At 40.4% G+C, this 20383-nt stretch overlaps 1 protein-coding gene across 15 annotated transcripts in view; it reads right to left on the bottom strand.

Moving 5' to 3' along the window:
* Positions 1-20383, bottom strand: part of EPB41L2 (erythrocyte membrane protein band 4.1 like 2) — a 279077-nt gene that overhangs the window by 64287 nt on the left and 194407 nt on the right. For 13 of the 15 annotated variants that reach the window (XM_068551030.1, XM_068551028.1, XM_068551029.1 and 10 more), the window contains 2 exons: positions 18849-18954; positions 886-2160 (listed from right to left, as the gene is read on the bottom strand). In XM_068551030.1, the coding sequence (XP_068407131.1) occupies positions 18850-18954 (105 nt within the window). In that variant the 3' untranslated portion in view covers positions 886-2160; position 18849. Of the gene's footprint in view, positions 1-885; positions 2161-3506; positions 3559-18848; positions 18955-20383 lie in introns of those variants that run through there. The other 2 variants (XR_011074932.1, XM_068551035.1) reach the window with 2 other exon arrangements.

Here is a 20383-nt window from a genome sequence, read left to right as displayed (position 1 = left end):
CATACTTACCTCCTATCACTTCCTTCCATGTGGAAGGATATGATTCTCAAAAAACCCTGACAGATCAACCTCTGCTTTAAATACAAATGTTATACATACACACTTTCTGATGAAAATTGTATTTACAGAGTCACATTTGGTTCCATAATATTTCTAAGGCTTGGCTTGCTGAGATATGCTTCCCCAGAGAGGAACTGTTTTTGTAATAATTCTAGAGAAAGTGAGAAAGATCTTTCACAAGGTGAGAGATAATTCAGTGGGAACTGATCCCAAAGAAGACAGTCATGCAAATTATATTTAACATGCTCACTTTAAACAACTAGGGAAAGACATTCTACAGAACGTTTTAGATGGAATATACCACACCCTGTTGGTCACTTGCTATATAATGCTTTTAACGTTTGAAAGAAAATCCAGCACTTCATCTCATGTGTCTGGGCAAAAGCTTCACAATGAACCATCCTGATGAGACATGGACGCAGCCCTCAGCAGAGCCCATTCTGCCTGATGCACTAAGACCCACTGGACTGTTAAGCAAAACTGAAGCAGAGGACCAGGTTTCAGATGGTGCAGCTAAGGTATTTCCTGAAACAAAACAAAAAATACACAAAGAAAACAAGCAAAAATATGCCTTGGAGAACTTGTACAAGCTGGGGTGGATTATGTAACCAGGCAGAAGGAACTGGCATTCTAAATAGTAGATTTACAAACATTCGACATTGGTTTAGCCACTTGAAATTGGTGATGCTGGCAGCAGCGTGAAATTATAAACGATCTGAATAACAGATTTTAAAAATGCTACATCCCACAAAATACTAGAACTTCTGACTGACAGTATGACTCGAGCTTATCTTTTTAAACCTTCATAAAAAGAGAAGTGACAAGTTTAGAGAATAAACAAACTTTATTTTATAACAGTATTACAGAAAGCAAAATATCATTTAATACAACTTGAAGCTGCTAGGAATCTAATCTGGCATCATAACTATACATAGGGCCAAAGCAAAAGAAAGACTGTTCAATACAGTTAGTAAGTCCCTATCAGGTCTCTGGTGTCAGCTTTAAATGGTGTAGCCTTCTTACAACGGTCAAAAAACCACCATGGCCCTAACTCCTCGCCCTGGCAACCTCACACCTGTGTGGATCACCATGCTATCTGAAAGAGATATACCTGCTCGATAACAAAAGGTCAGTTTTACGTGGAGACAAGGAGGTTTAATACAAAGCAAAGTGTTCTACACGAGTGTTCAAATAATGGAAAGTACTGAAATTTGGACATGTTAAGAAAGAAAGCACTAAGGTTTTGAAGCTGCCTGAATATTTTAGTAGGAGGGAAGATATCGCTTTCTCTCCCCTCCTATTTCTGGAATGCTGCCGAAGAGCCCGTGTCTGAGAAGCACCGGCACTGTGGTGCAACAGGGCCTCTAAACACAGTGCGTGGTCAGTGAACTTCATCATAATTCTCCAGTTTGGAGATTCCCGGACTTTCCGCTAAAAGTAAAAAGTCACGGTACTGGAAAGTCAAAAGGGTTCAATATCAAAAAATAGCCCCAATGAAACTCTCAAACATCAGAAAATTTTCACGATGTAAGAAACGCCTTTAATCTGCATTAATATTTCCTCATACAAGTATATTTACTGCAAACCGAGAACTCTGTAAATATTGACTTGTAAGAACTCAATGGGAAGCATCCGGAAGAAGGAAAGCCACTATCGGAATTAGTCACAGAGTCTCCTTTCCGCACAACAGCACCTGTTCCAGTGAACAGCACCTTACCAGCTGGGGCTGGCTTTGTTCACCATCATTTGCTCAAAATGAGTCACAGAAAGCAGGTAGTTGTACACAAAGTAAACAGGAAACAAAAAACGAAACTCTCTAACTAAAAAAAAAAAAAAAAAAAAAAAAAAAACAAAGAAAAGAAATAACCAAGAATATTTAGAAGTGGTTATAAAACAAAATAATATATTAAAATGCGGGGGAACGGTATAGACCAGAGCTGTTAAGGTAAGGTTTGGTGTTGGCATTTTAATTCTTCAGGCTTCTGGCCATTGTTACCAGTCGTAGTATAAATTCGCTGGAGCAGTGGTGTGGCATTAAGACTTGGAATGGTCAAAATTTTTCAGGTTCACAAAGTTGAATGTTGTCTATAAAATGAATTTCTAGGAGGAAAAAAAAGAGACAAGGCTTAAATATTCCAAAGACAGGCTTGGGAAAAAAATGTAAGTAAGATTCACCAAATTCCAAATCAAGTAATCAACCGTTCCCATCTGCCTGTTTCTACAGTAAACAGTATTTTACCAGAACACAAGCATGAGAGCCTGATCTACCCCTGAGGGCCTTAAAGTACCTGAAGGATTGACTAGCACACGAGAAACAAGTGGCAAATAAGAATCTGACCAAAAAGTTAACTATAAAACAGAGGTAATTCATATAATAAAAATCTAAAAAAAAGAGAAACCAATGTAGGTTTTAAAGTTAGATTCAAAGAAGAAGAAAAAGTAATTTTGACTTCATTGAAATGAATAAAAGCTGCCTCAGGTTGGGAGAACAGAATGAGGAAAGATGCAAGGAAGTGAGAAAGTACCTGATAGGTTAAGATGAGTATACAGATGTATGGGGTGGAGGACAGGAATGAATGGGGTGGGGTGGAGGGGATAGGACAGTGGAGAAATGGAAGTTATGGAAGCTAAGTATTGGTATGGTGAGTAATAGAAGGCAAGAAAAAAATACTGGGCCTACTTTTTTAATAACAGGCTGAGAAGTATGAGCTGGATCTAACAGACAAAAAATAATGAATTCAGAAAGAGCATTCAGACAAAAAACAAAACAGCCAACTGTCCATCTACTGCAATGACCTCAGTACAAGAGGCAGGAGACAGGTCAGGGAACCAGGAGTGGCCAGTTCACAGAAGGCATGACAAGCCCAGGAGAGGAAGAGCTTGGATTTGATTGGAAGTACCAGAGGACATTGTCAGGTTTAGAGTCTGGGACCTCAAAAATAGAAGGAGAATAATAGGCCTAGAGCCCGGGTGTGGTCTTAGCACTAGGGATACAGATCTGCAAGTCGGCACCAAGGGATACGTGAAACCAACAGATGGAGCTAGTCTCACGTGAGTATAAGTCTTGAGGAAGCCCACCACCAAAAGTAGGTAGAGAGGAGAGAGGTCTAAAATAAAAGTGGACAGGGAGGCAGATAAAAAATAAGGTTGATGCACTGTCCCTGCAAGAGAAAAGTTTTAAGAAGGCAATTGTTTCACTTTCTATTGCAGTTTGGGTGAAATTTTTGGCAAATGGTAGGTGATTAGAGAAGTCAGCAGAGAGCAGCAACTAATGTCCTTTCCAAGAGGCACTGGTCCAAAGTCAATTAGATTGTACATTCTTTTGGTTAGATAAAATTGTCTTGTTTTAATGAAAAAACTCCCCACCAATCAGATTTATCACAGATATTAGGATAGCCTTTTGATTATTCAGGACTGATTGGCTAATCAAATTCATTGCTTCCCACCTTATTGTCTGCTTTAGGCTATTTCATTACTCAGTAGGACTTGTGCTTGATTCTAGGCAGGGAAAAAAAACAAAAAAAATCAATGGAGAAACGCAGTCTTCTTTTTTTTAGGTTAGTAATCATGAACAGAAATGTGGGGGTCAGTAAGGGGATCAGCTACAACTACCAACCAAATTGTATTAGAGAGTTGTGTGGCCTTCAGTTGTGCTGTTTGTCTATTCTTTTTTTTTAAAATAGTGTATTTATTTATTTATTTATTTTTGGCTGTGTTGGGTCTTCGTTTCTGTGCGAGGGCTTTCTCTAGTTGTGGTAAGCGGGGGCCACTCTTCATCGCGGTGCACGGGCCTCTCACTGTCGCGGCCTCTCTTGTTGCGGAGCACAGGCCCCAGACGCGCAGGCTCAGTAGCTGTGGCTCACGGGCTTAGTTGCTCCGCGGCATGTGGGATCTTCCCAGACCAGGGCTCGAACCCGTGTCCCCGGCCTGCACTGGCAGGCAGATTCTCAACCACTCCGCCACCAGGGAAGCCCTGTCTATTCTTGTTTTTTGAGAGCTGGTAACCGTTTTCTTCGGTTAGTGACTATGTATCATTTGTTGAACACAACTGCCACTCTGCCTAGCTTATGTTACGGAAAATGATCCCCTGACTTTACCACTACCTGGAAATCTACAGAAAGAACAGGGTTTAGGACTCCATTCTCCATTTCCTTTACACTCCAGGACACCTTATTTCACTGAATCTGTTTTCACCAAAAATTAAAATTTTCATTTGTAAAAGAGGCTAAAATTAAATTTGTTTCAGTCATTAGCAGACAAATAAGAATCCAGGAATATGTAGGAACTGAATCTAAGAGTTCTTGGTTTCAAAGAGCTTCAGCAATTCTTGAAATATATGTAGAGAAAGAGAGTTACCCATGTAAACTCAAATATCATTTACTTTCATTTATTCACAATCAAACCATTAGAAAGCAAAATAAATCAATTTTTTTCTCGTAATACGTATTGCAAATGACAGCCTTAACGTGCTCTTAGGATTCCAAACAACATCAATAATCAAAGAAAATTATATTTATTGTAATTTTAATGTTCAATGCATTTTTTCTCATTGTTTAAAAAACCATAAATCGAGTAACTCTGAGTTAATTAGATATTCAATGTGTCAGAACACCCCAGTTCCTTACTGTTCTGGATGAATAGGGAGTAATTTATTGTATGAAGGGTTTTATTTACACATGCACCGATCTTTTTTGACTGCGTCCTGCACTTAAACAGATAGAGAAATGTATTCCCAAGTATAAACATCCAGCTTTTGAGCTGGGAAGGAGAAAAGGTTGGAATCACCAATGCCATTAATATACAAGCATCTGACATTTAACATTTTTCTGTCCTTTTAGCATGTATCTGTGAAGGAAAAAAAATAAAACTTAATATTTGGCCATTTTAAACAAACTACATTTTGGGTCTAAATAATTTATCACATATCCCATTCAATCTGAAACTAGGCACTGGTTCTTCATGTAAAACCTGTACAAGTTTTAAGAGTTTTTTTTTTTTTTTTTTTTTTTAGTTTGAATTCTACCTCTTATACACAGATTTCTGGATTCTTTGTCAATGCAAATTGACAGATATTAATTATTATTATTGGCATTAATTCAACCTACTTTCACTTTTGACAGTGTCATCATTCACCTCAAGTTTGGATATGGTTATAGCTGTTAAGTATGAGTTATACTTTATGTTATCAGAATTTTGGTCAAGTAAACAAAAACAAAAACCCAAACCACTATTTTCTTGCTTCAGTTTGCCACCCCCAGACTATACAATGTCACTGAACATTTCTAACTACTAAAATCACGTTCCTTAGCTTGTGTCCCCCTCTTTTGGCCAATGTGAGAACAGGTCAATGTAGCTGTTTCATCTAATCACAGGTCTAATTCTATGTCTAAATTTTCAAGGATACATGCTGGTTGCCTACTTTGCCTTAAGTCTTTACAGAGTGTCCAGTGCAGTCTTCAATTTATCTTTCTCTGTGTGCCTGATGAGCCGTGGGAAATCAGTCAAGCTCAAGCACAGTTCTATGCAGTCATCTGAAAAGCACAACCTTGGAGTTTCCAGAGACAGGGGCTCACATGGTCTCAATCTGGAGATCGTGCTCTACTCCAGAAACTGATTCAGTGAACAGCAAATGTGCACTTAAAAAAAAAATCATCCTAATGACAAGTGGTAAAGCGCTCATCCAGAGGGGAGTCTCAATAAAAATGCAAAGCTGTGGCTTTTATATGAAATAATTAAAATAATGAAGAAAACATAACCTTTCAGATTAATGAAGATTCGATTACCACAGGGCAATAATATAGCCTGAGATTTTGAAAACATGAGTAAATTATTTATGTAATAAGGCACAATGCAACCATTTCCTAAATAAACATGAGGTCCATGTACTCAGGTGTGAAATTTGGCTTTAAATATGATAGTTTATGGATTTCAGTTATTTCTAAACTTTCATTTTTATTCTTCCTTGGCTCTCAATTTGCATATTTAATTTTAAAACAGAATTTTCATTGTAAGAATATAAAATCCTAGAGCCAAAAATGCAAGTATGATAAATTTCTATGTGGTTAGACCAGGAAATAGTCAATTCTTACAATGTTTGTATTACCACTATAATTTAGACCCACCAGTTCTCAAATTGTGGTCTGCAGACCTTGGGGGTCACCATGGCTCTTGCAGGGGGTTATAAAGTCAAAACTATTTCCTAATCATCCTAAGACACTATCTGCCCTTGTCAGGTGTGGACATTTTCACTGATGATGCAGAAACAACGGTGAGTAAACCAGCTGGCATCTTAGCACAGGTCAAGGCAGTGACACCAAACTGTACCCGAAGTCACTGCATTCTTTACCACCATGCACTCACAGTGAAATAAAAAGCAAGCAAGCCAGTTTCACTTAAGGATGTCCTGGATGAAACAGAAAAAAATATTAATTTTCTTACATCTCTACCCTGGAGTACATCTTTTTAATATTCTGTGTGATGAAATGGAAAGTAGGCATAACACATTCCTGCTGCATACAGAGAAGTACAGTAGATGTCTAGGAGGAAAGTGAATTTGTATGAACGTTTGAATTGTGAGTTGAAGCTGCTGTTTTCATTAAAACACTTTCTTTACTTGAGAGAATTACTGACAAACTACGTTGCTCAATTGGATACTTGGCAGGCATTTTCTTGAAAATGAGATAAGCCTGTCACTGCAAGGCAAACAATTGACAGAACTTGTTGCCAGTGATAAAATTCAAGCTTTCGTGTGAAAATTGTAACTCTTGGAAACTGTATTTTGGCCACCTTGAGCTTGATAGCTTCCCAATATTTAGAGACTCTTCTCGTGGGATCAGTGGCAACCACAGATCTTTTTACTGTCTTCGTCATTTTGCCTTTTCCAGGATGGCATATAGTGAGAATCATACAGTACATGATACCTTTTCAGACAGGCTTCTTTCACTAGGTGATGATTTTTAACTGAATAAATATCTTGAAAAGTATTTGATTTATAATACAAATAGATCAAATTTCAATTAATAAAATTCACATAAACAAAAAACTCTTTGGGCTCTTCAATAATTTTTAAGTGCTCCTGAGACCATTAAGCTGGAGAACTGCTTCTATGGAATCTGCTCCCTAACCTACTGGTGTTTCCTGCTCTCACAGATATTTGTGTGGCTTCTGAATACAGAAGGAAAAATGAAATCTAGTGTTTTTTCCTTCTCGGTCAAATGGCACTCAATATCTCTTCTACAAAGAATTCAGCAAAATGGTTTTGTATCTCTTGGTTTGCCTGAATATATTAATGCTCTTTTGGGGGTTGCTCTTTTCTTAGGAGGCTCTCGTGTGGGCCCTTCAGGGCTCATGTCTCAGATTTAGGTCTTTCAGGACAAGCTTGGCCCCCTGATCTCTGTCCCCTCTGAGTGCCAGATATATTGTGCTTGTTAACATACATGGCAACACAATTTCACTTCAAAGACAAAAATTCAGTTCAAAGTTTGCTAGCACCACAAGTCAATTAAGTATTTTTGCTTGCAGGAGAGTCAATTTTGAGATGTTTTCCCTGAATTTCCATTTGTTCAAAAACAAAACAAAACAAAAGGCTTGTCTCAGTTCTGAAGAACCTAGGGGCAGGCCAGGAATAAAGACGCAGACGTACAGAATGGACTTGAGGACATGGGGAGGGGGAAGGGTTAGCTGGGACGAAGTGAGAGAGAGGCATGGACATATATACACTACCAAATGTAAAACAGATAGCTAGTGGGAAGCAGCCGCATAGCACAGGGAGGTCAGCTCCGTGCTTTGTGACCACCTAGAGGGGTGGGATAGGGAGGGTGGGAGGGAGACGCAAGAGGGAAGAGATATGGGGATATATGTATATGTACAGCTGATTCCCTTTGTTATACAGCAGAAACTAACACACCGTTGCAAAGCAATTCTACTCCAATAAAGATGTTTCCTAAAAAAAAAAAAAAGGCTTGTCTCTGCCTCTCTTAGTTGCAGTTGTTTCCCCTCTGGAGGGCGTTTTAGGAAGAGCATCTCCTTTTCCTCCCACCCTGTAATCGTCAAAGCTCTTTCAGTTTTTAAGCCAGTCACGCTCCCTTACCTCTGAGGAAAGGGTGAGGTGTCAGGGATCTCAGCAGGCCAATTAAATGGGTTTTCTTTAAAGCTAACAGTCATCTTTGTGTTAGAGCCTTGATGCACATTCCAGTCACCCCACCTAAAGAATTACTATGCACCGCAATTTGGGAACAGCCTGTCAAATGAAAGCATCATCAATTTTGCCTCATTTTTAAACATGATTATTTTATAAAATAATGGTTTTATTGTTCATTTAGCTACATATCATAGCTGCAACCTCAAAGACATTCTGTCCAAAATAAATTTTTCTAAAATGAAGTGTGTTTCAACTACATTGGTGGGAGTGTGTTACTTGAAAGATTCCCATCATGAATCCCTCAGCAAAGCAATATGCAGTGTGGATTCAGACTGACGGACGGTCAGCTCTGGCTCTGCTACTCACCGACTGTGTGACTGGGGGAGGGAATTAACCTCTCCAGGCCTCGGTGTTGTCATCTACATCCTAAGTGACTGTTAAGAACTAACTGAAATAAGTGGCAAAGTTCTCCAACAAAGCTCAGCACAGAGTAGGCACTTATTAAATGTGAGCTAACACTATTATTATGGATTTTCACATATGATATTTCATTCCTGGTTTTACTTCCAAACCCAATTCAATTCTACTCTTAAGGACAGAGATGTCCAGTTCAGTTTCCCCATTAATAATTGCTTGAACCAGTATAATGGTTTCTTTACAGGGTACTTCATCCAATCTAGCATCCTTTCAATCAATCCTGCACACCACTGATAAATTAATCTTACTGAAGGATGGTGCTGAAAATGCTCTTCCCCTACGCAGATGACCTACAGAGCAAAGCCTAAACTAAGGTACTAACACGGAGTGTAATTCCCTTTGCAATTCGCCTTTGACAAACCTTTCCAGCCCCTGCTGGAATTCAACACACAGACATAACGTAGGATTTGCTTCTCCTGATGTCCAGTCCGTGGTTTTCCTATGTGCTCTCTCCTCTCTGCCCCTCTCTGTATGTTCAAATCCTCCCCTCACTCTGCACACAGGAGCTTTCTGCTCCTTTTCGGAGAAGTCTTCCCTGATCTGCCAACCAGAAACAGTTTCTCCTGTTGACTTTCATAGCCCTTTAGCTAAGCTTCTATCTATCTATCTATCTATCTATCTATCTATCTATCTATCTATCTATCTATCGCTGTGTTGGGTCTTCATTGCTGTGCGTGGGCTTTCTCTAGTTGCAGCAAGAGGGGGTTACCCTTCGTTGTGGTGCATGGGCTTCTCACTGAGGTGGCTTCTCTTTGTTGCAGAGCATGGGCTCTAGGCGCGTGGGCTCCAGACGCGCAGGCTCAGTAGCTGTGGCTCACGGGCTTAGTTGCTCCGTGGCATGTGGGATCTTCCCGGACCAGGGCTCGAACCCATGTCCCCTGCATTGGCAGGAGGATTCTTAACCACTGTGCCACCAGGGAAGTCCTAGGCTTCTCTGTAAACACAATTTTTTACCCTATATGTTATTTGTACACTTGTTCCTATGCATTTACCTTTCTCACAACTACCATAGTCCCTTGAACGCAGTATGTTCCCCATATACGTTAATGAATCCATGAATGAAGTAATAGCGACTAATCTGCAAGGCAAGGCCAGGCTGAAAAGCAAGGGCTTGGGAGGGGAAAAATAAACAGAATTGTATTCCAGCAACAAAGCACTACTGCCTGTCCTCACCATTAGTTTCATCTGCTGATTTAAGTGGAAAAAAATTTCAGGTGCATTTTTCTGTTCTCTTTTGTTGAATAACTATAACTACTTCTGTGATATCCCAGGACTCTTAGTTCTTTAAAAAACTGGTTTTCCCGAATCTCCCAAATCTGAAGCTTTGACAAAGATTTCTAAGAGTAGTTAGTATTTGGCCCTAAAGCTAGAGGAAGGTCTTCTCGTTCACTCTGCTGAGTTCAAATCTTGTGAGAACTTGATATGAAAGCATTCCACAAAATTTTAAAGCTTCTTTTAAATAACAAATGGACTACAGTAAGGTCACAAGGTCACACTCGGTATACTTTATTCTAGCTAAGCTTTTGTCAATCTTAGGTTCATGAGTAGAGATGAGAAAAATTTCTCTGTAGCATCAAATAAAAGTTGTGCTTTAAAAAAAGTAACAAAACCCTTATCTTTTAGAAAAACGTCTTTGAACTATATATGAGTAGAACTCAGTGTTCGTTTCGTATTTTCATTAAATAGGAAGGTTAGTGGGAATCAAAACAATTCATCTCCAGACCCAACTCCCTCACTTATTAGTTAACATTTTTTTCTTACCTCTTCAACATCCAGCACGTTATTTTATACTTACAGGACATCTCAATTTGGAATAGCATTTCAATGCTCAATTTGGAATGCATTTCAAATGCTCAAGAGCCACATGTGAGTACTGGCTACCATGCTGAACAGAACAAGACTAGATCCTCACTCGCTCTAATACTAACTATTTTGATGCATGAGAGTTAAATAAACGTAGGGCCAACGTGTCCTGGGAATATAATCTTCACGAGCACAGGAGTATCTTTAAAACACACGCACATACACACAGATTTACTAATTCGTTCCCCCAGCAAAATTCTGTCCTAACCTACCCACAAGTTTACATTAAAATTTAAAATTACTATTTAAAAGCTAGTATCTGGGATATCTAACACTGGACAAGTTCTTGAAACAAATGAAACTATACTCAGCTCTACACATGGATGGTATTTTACGGTTCTTATAGGGAAGGGACCTATGGCAAATCTCTAGGATTCTATTTCCTCATAAAAAAGGGGGGGGGGGGAGAGAAGAAGATGGTCTATATGCAGTTTTAAATTAAATATTCTTTTAATTCCCATACTCTTAAATACGCCCTGCACTAGGGTACAATAAAGTCATAACCACCACCTCCATACTCCTCAGAGGCTGGCTGGGTAACATGTAAGTAGGGAGATGGGGTACCGGGACTTCAACATGAAGAGATGGGAAGGAAGAGACACTGGGGACTTGGAGAGCCCCTCCTTCCCCTAAAGCGGCTGCACCTACTGAGCCACTGCAGCCTTGAGAGAAAGCAGGCTCGGTGTTAGAGCTTCTGATGTTTCTCGAATCGCTAGGTATCTTTCCATTTTAAGCATTAATAATTAACTCAAATTCTGTGACATACTGTTTGGGCTGAAAAACAAACCAAAACTCTGGATACGGCCTGCCTGTCTCCCGTTTGTCAATTTTGTCTTGCTCTCTCCCCTTCTTTTTGGTGCCACTTTAAATTCCCAAAAATAATGAAAAACTGGAGAAAACATCCAGCATTTGTGACTAAGAGATTAATAACCTTAACTCTGTAAAAGATAAAAGACGATAAACACCTGAATAGATAAGTGGACAAAGGACACAAACTGGCAATTCAGAGAAATGCAAATTGTGTTTGTGTGCACCTATATTTATATACGTGTGCATATGTGTACTGTGACCTCCCTAGCAATGAACAACAGTAACAATTAAAAAACGCTCTTTCCTCACAATTTAAAAAAAGGGGGGGGAGGGGACAAATGCTCTTTCCTCACCAGGTTGGCAAAGACTTTTCAAATGTCGTGTAATCTTTAGTGTTGGCAAGGATGCGGGGAAACGGGGATATTCTTAAACTGCTAGTGGGCGTCTAACTTTGTACAACCTCTAAGGGGGGCAAGTGGGCAATGTGTCAAAAAGAAACCTTTAGCACACCAACTCTAATTTTTAAAAATATCTGTCCTAGAGAAACAATGAAGTTAATGCCCCCCAAATGTACACACAAGTATAATCTTTGCAGCTGTGAATTTACTTGTGAAAACTGAGGAATAGCCTAAATGCCCATTAACAGGAGTCAAGTAAACCATCCTGCATCTATTCGACGGCTGTTGGAAAATGATGAGTTAATGATGGGCAAACTTATCTACAAGGTACTGTGAAGTGGAGGAAAAAGCCGGATATGTGATAGAATCAACAGGATCAGCCTATATAAATAGAGGTGTGAGAACACATGTGAGTGCATCTGAGTATGTGTTCACACGTATATACACTGTGAAAGGGATTCTCTATCTCTAGGAGCAGAGCAATTATGGGTCACTTACATCTTCTACCATCTTTCCCTTTCAAAAAATTATGACCGCCTCTGCTTTTCTGTTGCCAGAAAAAATACATATAGTTTCATTTGTAAAAACAGCAGTCCATAATGATTCTGTCCAAGAGCAAACTCCGGGGAATCAGTGACTCCCAGGTGCTAATGAATGACCAATGGCAGGGGCATCCAGCGCCTCTTCTGCTGGGTAGTTCAAATATATTGTGACTCACTGATAGCACCTGCCAGATTTATAAATGTTAAACAGAGTATTCCCCAGCATTCCAGAGTGAAAACTGGCAGTGCCTAAAACTCACTAAATCCAAAATGGCTTTTCATTTCTATGTAGAAGTCTTCATTTTAGGTTTGATGAACTTATATCGAAAACTCAGCTGTAATAAAATGCTCATTTCTGGTACAAGAGTAGTACCACTAGGCAAACAGAATAAAATAAAAATGCAACACAACTGAAACCGATATGCATGAAACATCCCTGAATTGAAAATCGTCATCTGGAAGCCAATAGGCTGGTGCTTTTCTTTCAAGGACAGGGAGACGCTCGCATGTAAATGAGTAGCTCGTGATCGGCTAGAGCTCCATTCAGCCAACACCGTTCTTCTCTCCTGTCAAGGTAGTTAGACAGCTAATGCTAATTTCCTGTTGTTTTTGCGAGTTCATTTTGAAACCGTGAACATCACCCTGACTTTGAAATGTTGGTTGGAACACCATATTATCTTGTTTAGAAACTGGTGTTCATAGACGCAGGCCAGCACGGAGAGCAACACCACTCACTGAGAGTTATTTATTGTGGGCTGGGGACTGGAGCTCAGGGTCCACCTAACAGTCTCAAAGGAATGATGGATGTACCGGGTTTTTAGTAATCACTGCACTAGCTCCAGTGGCTCTGTCAGACCAACGCTCTGTCTTCTCAGATGAAGGCAGGCAAGGTGGATGGAAAGCAAAAGGCCAATTACTGAGTTTTCCTGCTTCTCGAAAGCACTCTGTGTAAATCCTATTTCCTCAACCTGTTACAGGCTCCATCTCCACTATCTGACTGAAGGAGCTCTGACAAAGCTCCCAGGTAGATTCCGTAGCAACAATTCCAGAGGACACAGGCACCTGATTTCTTTGCCATGTTTAATGCTGATTATGCTGTCCTTCTCGGAGCTAGCTTCTCTTGCAGCTTTCGTGGCCCCCTTATCTCCCTGTTTTCTATCTTCTTGCCCTTCTCACTCCTTCTCCTGTAACTCCTCTGTTCCCCAGGCCCCGACTCTCTGACCTGGCCCTGCGTAACATCATTCAAACCAAAGGCTTCATCAGTGGATGACACATTCAGATGTGTCTACCTCCTGCTCTGAAGCCTGCCGCGCTCTCTCTCTCTCTCTCTCTCAAAGCTCTTGGCTACTTCCTGGACCTCTTCATGAAGACATTTCACATGCATCTCAAGCTCAACATCTCTGGGGTAGAAGTTTTTATTTGATTTTTAAGAGCAAAAAGGGTTCATGGCTGGCCTTCTCCGCTACAAAAAGTTCTTACAACATGCCTTATTAACAAACCCTCTGTAGATTCTATTATCACCTCCAGTTTACAGATGGCAGAACTGAGGCATAGAGAAATGAAATAACCGGCACACATCACACAACTATGAAGTAGATTTGAACCCAGCAAATCTCCTGTTACACTTCCTCTTAACACTCAGACTATCTGGTAAATTTCCAATTAACCATGTCGTGTGTGTGTGTGTGTGTGTGTGTGTGTGTGTGTAAGACTGAGCCTTATACATTCACTTCCAAGCTTCCACTATAATTACCGTGACAGTGGGTCTCTCCTATAGTACCAGAGAACAAAAAATACATCTTTGCTTTAAGATAGCTAAACTGAAAGGACTGGCCACATTGCACATGACTTGTGAAAAATGAAATTCATGTGTTCCATGATTGAAATTACAGGTATCATCGACCCATTTGTCCAAGCCAGAAACCTGGGCGTTATCTGGCATTTTTCCCCGCTCCTCCATCCTCCCAACTCACTAACTTCCATATCCTCATGCAAACAGTCAACAAGTCACAAACCTTTATCTCCTCACCACCTCTCAAATACAAAGGAGTACCCCACAGCTTTTCAGGATAAACTTCAGCCTCCTGCTTGGCTTCTAAGACTTTTTGTGATCGGGCCTCTGCCCCTCTGCGCCCTCATCTCCCATGACTCTGCTACAAGTGCCCTGCGAGGCAGCTGCACCTGATTTTGCCCCGTTCCTGGAGTGTCTGGTCCACGGTACCAGATCCTGCCTGAACTGCCCCCTTTCCACGCCTTCCTTCACTGGGCTAACTCCAACTCGCCGTGAAGCTCCAGTGAGAAGCCATCTCTGATGCCCCATCCTGATTCAGAGATCTCGCCTTTTTGTTCCCATGAAACTCAGTCCAGAACCTATGATAAAACTTGAGACCCTATGCTGCTACCACTGCTTTACTGTCTGTGAGTACAGACCTTGATTTGAAATCTCAATGGTAAAACAGTAGATGATACCTAACGAGACTTCCATAACATCTGTATAATGAACAATAACGACAAAAAAGAATGAAATGAGTGAATGGATGAAAGGCTGCTCCTCCATCATGTTATCCTTTGGCCGCTCACTGCTTTCTGATGAAAATGAGGCGTCGTTCACTTTTTCATGCAACGTCAATGATTACTCCAAGAGTCTGAGAGGCTCGTCTGAAGTCTGCGTTCACAGAGCTTACGGCACCAGCCGAAGCCGGGTCGCGCGTTCCCCTTCCGGGGGCTCATTCTTTCTCAGGCCGCACAGACCACCCCACCAAGCCTGGGCTCTTCTCCCTCATCAGGACCAGCGGGGACACCATTCTAGTGATGACAAGGTCAGTAACATTTTGTGTCCATTCAAGGGCTCATAAATATGCATTTAGGATGAAATAGCAGGAGGGAGTAGTCCTTAAGAGGAAATAAAAACGATACAAAGATCGATGGAAGTGCTCCTCTAAGCGTTTTCTTGTTCGTGGAGCTGCACTTCGCTCCTCTGCCTCACCGCTGGCCACCGCCCAGCCTGGGGAAGCAGACCGGGAGTTCAGTCCTCGGCACATTGTTGTTCTTTGACCGTCTTTCTGTTTCCCCACCTGCCACGCTCAATGCTTGATCAAGAGGTCAGAGCTACTCCAAAGGAAGAGGTCAGGTCAGACCAGGAGGAGAGCTTTTCACGCCTGAAAAGGGAGACGGGACCGATACATCACAAATAGTTCTTTCTTCTTCTTTTCTGATGTTGGGATACCGTCCTGGTCCTGCTCTTTGTCTTGACCCGCTGCTGCCTCTGTGGGATTCTGGCAGGGCAGCCAGAGGGTAGCTGAAACAGTGGAAACACATTCTTCCCAGCCCTGACAGGCATCAGCAAAGGAAATTTTTCAAGAACAAGTGCGGCCAGTCAGGAGTGGAGATGCTAAAATGACTGTCAGACACTGAGGTAGCTCCCATTCGTCCTTCAGATTTCAACTCAAATTCTGTTTCTCAAGTAACAGGTTAAATTGATAATAGTTCAAGCCCCCTATTTTGTTCCCTCATCTCACATTATTTCCTTCAGAGCATTTATCAGATATGCAATTACATTCTGTTTATTTGTTAATATTGACACCTCCCCTCCTGGAGTGGATCCTTCCCGGGGAAGGGCACCGGGACTGTGTTGTCTACCAATGTGACAATCCGAATCCTCACTGCCTAAGCTAGCCTAGCATATTTTGGCGCTTGTTAAATATTTTTCAATGAATAAATGAATCTTTCCAAATTTATCTAGTGTGCTCACCTTACATGTGAATTTGCACTTTAACCTCCTAAATTTGTTTAACAAGGCTGCTTATAAAAGATGGCCTCCGAGACAGGCAAACTTCAAAGGCTGTGTGTGTGTGTTTGTGTGTCTCCACTGAACAAATGAATATAAGGTGCTAAGAATAAATGATGTAACTAATCTATTTTAAAGCTTATTAAAATACCACAAATGAAGGTGAAGTGCTGGTAATGCTAGTGGTCACTAATTTTTGTCTCATATTCCTGATTAAGTAACTGATTCACAGAATTTAGAGGAGAAATACGCATTATCTTTACAATTGTACAACACTCAATTTTCCCATTCATCATCATATTATATATAAGTAGAAAAGGTAGATTGTACCAGCCCCACTGACTTGCCCAACGTCCCATAGTTTGAGATCTGGCAAGATTAAAACACAGCAGTTGATCTTCTGACTCCTAGCTAAGAATGTTCTCAGACTTGCATGTAACATAGCACATTTAGTCAAGTAAAACAGATACTGTGCTTGCGCTAAAACTTTAAATGATTTCTGCTCGTAGGCCCTTTATACACCCTGTGTTGAAAACATCACCTAAAACATAAAGAGTAAGGTTGCTAGATATAAGAGCAATATTGGAAAGTTAGTTGTATCTCCCTATGCCAGCAACAGCGTCTGGGTAAAAAAATTACACAATTTTATTGGAAGACATTAAAGAAGATCTATATAAATGGAAAGATGTTAATATTTGTGGAAAAGAAGACAATATCATAAAGATGTAATTCTCAGTATACTGAGCTACAGAGCAGATGCAATTCCAATCAAAATACCATAGAATATCTTAGAACCTAACACTCTGATTCTGAAATTTATATGTAACAGAAGGAGCCCAGAACAGCCAAGACATTCTTGAAGAGAAAGAACTGGGGAGTGTTGTCCTCCTAGATACCAATTCTCATTTTAAAGCTATATGGTATTGGAGCAGGGACAGACACACAGACTGATAGAAATGAATGTGCTCAGAAACACACCCATGCATGTAAGAAACTTGATATCTGACCCGCAGACTAGATGGGGCAAGGATGGGCTCTTCAGTAAACAGGGCTGGAATGCTGGCTACTTATACGGGAAGCAAACAAATCACTGTTTCTAATCACACAGAAAAAATTTCTGATAGATTAAGGATTGATCCATGAAAGGCAACATTAAAATTTCCGGATTGAAAATATCTTTAACACCTCAGGATATGGAAAAAGCATAAGCCATAAAGGAAAGCTTGATAACTCAACTATATTAACATATTAAATACTACATTCAATATATTAATATATTGCCCTATATTAATAATAAAAGACAAACCACAAACAAAGATATCTACAACACATAAAATTGACAAAGGATTAGTATCCAGAATCTATCAAGAATCTGTATGACCAAGAAAGTTACATGGCAGTAAGTTATATGTCGTATGTCTTAAGTTGTACGCCATTTCATATCTATCAGATTGGCAAACGTTAGTAAGTCAGAGGGGAGGCTGTGCACTGGTAGGACCCCTCACGCCCTACGACGGGAGAGCACTTGGCCTTGCCACGAGGAGGAAGACGGGTTCTGTGACCAGCCACTCCAGCGGGGATCTATCTATCAACTGACCAATGTACGGATCATTTTAAAAACAAAAATGCAATATTAAGGATATGCGCTGTGTGATAAAACCTGCTTTTTAAAACCCTAATACGTACATGATCAGGAACACTTACTCATTTTTTAAGAATTCTTTAACACAGCTTTTAAAGGCTATATGTATTGCGCCATCACATGGAAGCAGCATAATGTATAACCACTCCCTACTGCTGGCCATTTAGATTGTTTCAAATTTCTTGCTAGTATATATAAACACGTGATACTCTTGTAGGTAAATCTTTGTATCCGTCTCTTATTATTTAAGATAAATTTCTCACAGCAGTTTAAACGGTAGGCATGTCTGACATGGGTTTTTGCCAAATTGCCCTCCAGGAAATATTACTCATTGATACAGCAGCATAAGTATATTCCCCGCCCCCCCACCTCCCCGACCCTGGCTAAAAGCATAAACTTTGCCAGATTCAGAAGTGAATTTTTCATTTGTGTTGATGTAAACAATACCGAGGCTGAACACTTTTTGCTCATTATTTACTTAGTTTCTACATGGTTTACTTGCTTAATCCTCTACTCATTTTTCTACTTAAGTGTTTACATTTTTTGATGACACATAAGAGCTTCTTAATATATTCAGGATATTAATCCTGTCTCTGCCAGGTATGTTGAACTTTATCACTTACCTTTTACTTTTGTTTTTGTTGGTTTGGCTCAAATTTTTACCTCTTTATACAGTCAAAGCAATCTTTGCCTTTATGGTTCCTTCTCTGATACAGAGTTCTTAATGTCTCCATTTAAAAGATTAACTCATCTCCCCTTTGGGCCCCTACGACAAAAATCCCTCATCTAAACGAAAGCAATAGCACCTTCCTAACAGGCTCTTTGTGAACATTGAGATAACTTATATTAATGTGCTTTACAAATAGTAAAGTAACATATAAATGTTGATTATTAGCGGCTCTCAATACATGGCGGTTATTAACACCACATGATGCCCGTTGGTCCACAGAGTTTATAATTAACTATATGCAGGTCCCCGAGAGCAGATGTACTCGGAGATGATAAAGTCTGAAAGATCAAATGAACTGCCGGAGACAGGCACCGTGATGCAGACGTACCTTTCACATCACTCGGCAGGTTCAGGAATACAGAACAGTCATGAGAAAGGCCCCGATGACGAGGCTCTTACCTTACTCTTCCCCCTCGTCCAGCTCGGTTTCTTTGTGCACAACCACCCTCGTGACCGACATGTCGGGGTGCTGCTCCCTGGCTTCCCTGATGGCCTGGGCCAGCGCCTGCGGGGTCAGGAGAGAGCACTGTGAGTAGAGGAAGAGGCTCTTTCTCGGGATGGCTATACACGAGCATAGCCATCACCTGGGATCCATCCCTCCTCCTGCCAAGACAGTTTCACTGCTTTATTTGAGGAAGCAGGAGATTTGAAATGGGCTCCTTTTTCATTTTAGAGAATGCATCTCATTTCCCCAGATTTCCCATTTCTCCAGTCCACTGCCAAATAATGATACATGTAGGAGAAACATGCTGGCTCTGAATCCCACTCAGCCTGGCACGCACTGTGAGACATGACGAAAACAGATCTTCTCTGACCTTAGGATTCTCATCTGCAACCTGAGACTTATGCTAAGGTTGTAAAGATAATGTTAAGGTTCGATGTATGGATTGAAGGAATGATGTAAAGCCTCCAGCGTGGTGTCTGCCCTCCACACTCGAGTGATACTTGCAATTACCCAGTTGCCTCAAAACTCACGGTGCAAGAAATCTCTTGCATTCCTATACACTAATGATGAATAATCTGAAAGAGAAATTAAGGAAACACTCCCATTTACCATTGCAACAAAAAGAATAAAATACCTAGGAATAACCTACCTAAGGAGACAAAAGACCTGTATGCAGAAAACTATAAGACACTGATGAAAGAAATTAAAGATGATACAAACAGATGGAGAGATATACCATCTTCTTGGATTGGAAGAATCAACACTGCGAAAATGACTATCCTACCCAAAGCAATCTACAGATTCAATGCAATCCCTATCAAACTACCACAGGCATTTTTCACAGAACTAGAAAAAAAAAATTCACAATTTGTATGGAAGCACAAAAGACCCCGAACAGCCAAAGCAATCTTGAGAAAGAAAAACGGAGCTGGAGGAATCAAGCTCCCAGACTTCAGACTATACTACAAAGCTACAGTAATCAAGACAGTATGGTACTGGCACAAAAACAGAAATATACATTAATGGAACAGGATAGAAAGCCCAGAGATAAACCTACAGACACATGGTCACCTTATTTTTGGTAAAGGAGGCAAGAATATACAATGGAGAAAAGACAGCCTCTTCAATAAGTGGTGCTGGGAAAATTGGACAGCTACATGTAAAAGAATGAAATTAGAACACTCCCTAACACCATACACAAAAATAAACTCAAAATGGATTAAAGACCTAAATGTAAGGCCAGACACTACCAAACTCTTAGAGGAAAACATAGGCAGAACACTCTATGACATAAATCACAGCAAGATCCTTTTTGACCCACCTCCTAGAGAAGTGGAAATAAAAACAAAAATAAACAAATGGGACCTAATGAAACTTAAAAGCTTTTGCACAGCAAAGGAAACCATAAACAAGATGAAAAGACAACCCTCAGAATGGGAGAAAATATTTGCAGACGAAGCAACTGACAAAAGATTTATCTCCAAAATTT

This window comes from Eschrichtius robustus, chromosome 9 (genome assembly GCF_028021215.1).
Source record: "Eschrichtius robustus isolate mEscRob2 chromosome 9, mEscRob2.pri, whole genome shotgun sequence".
Taxonomy (NCBI): domain Eukaryota; kingdom Metazoa; phylum Chordata; class Mammalia; order Artiodactyla; family Eschrichtiidae; genus Eschrichtius; species Eschrichtius robustus.
The sequence above is the reverse complement of the archived record's forward strand: the minus strand, read 5'-3'. Positions and strand labels throughout refer to the sequence as shown.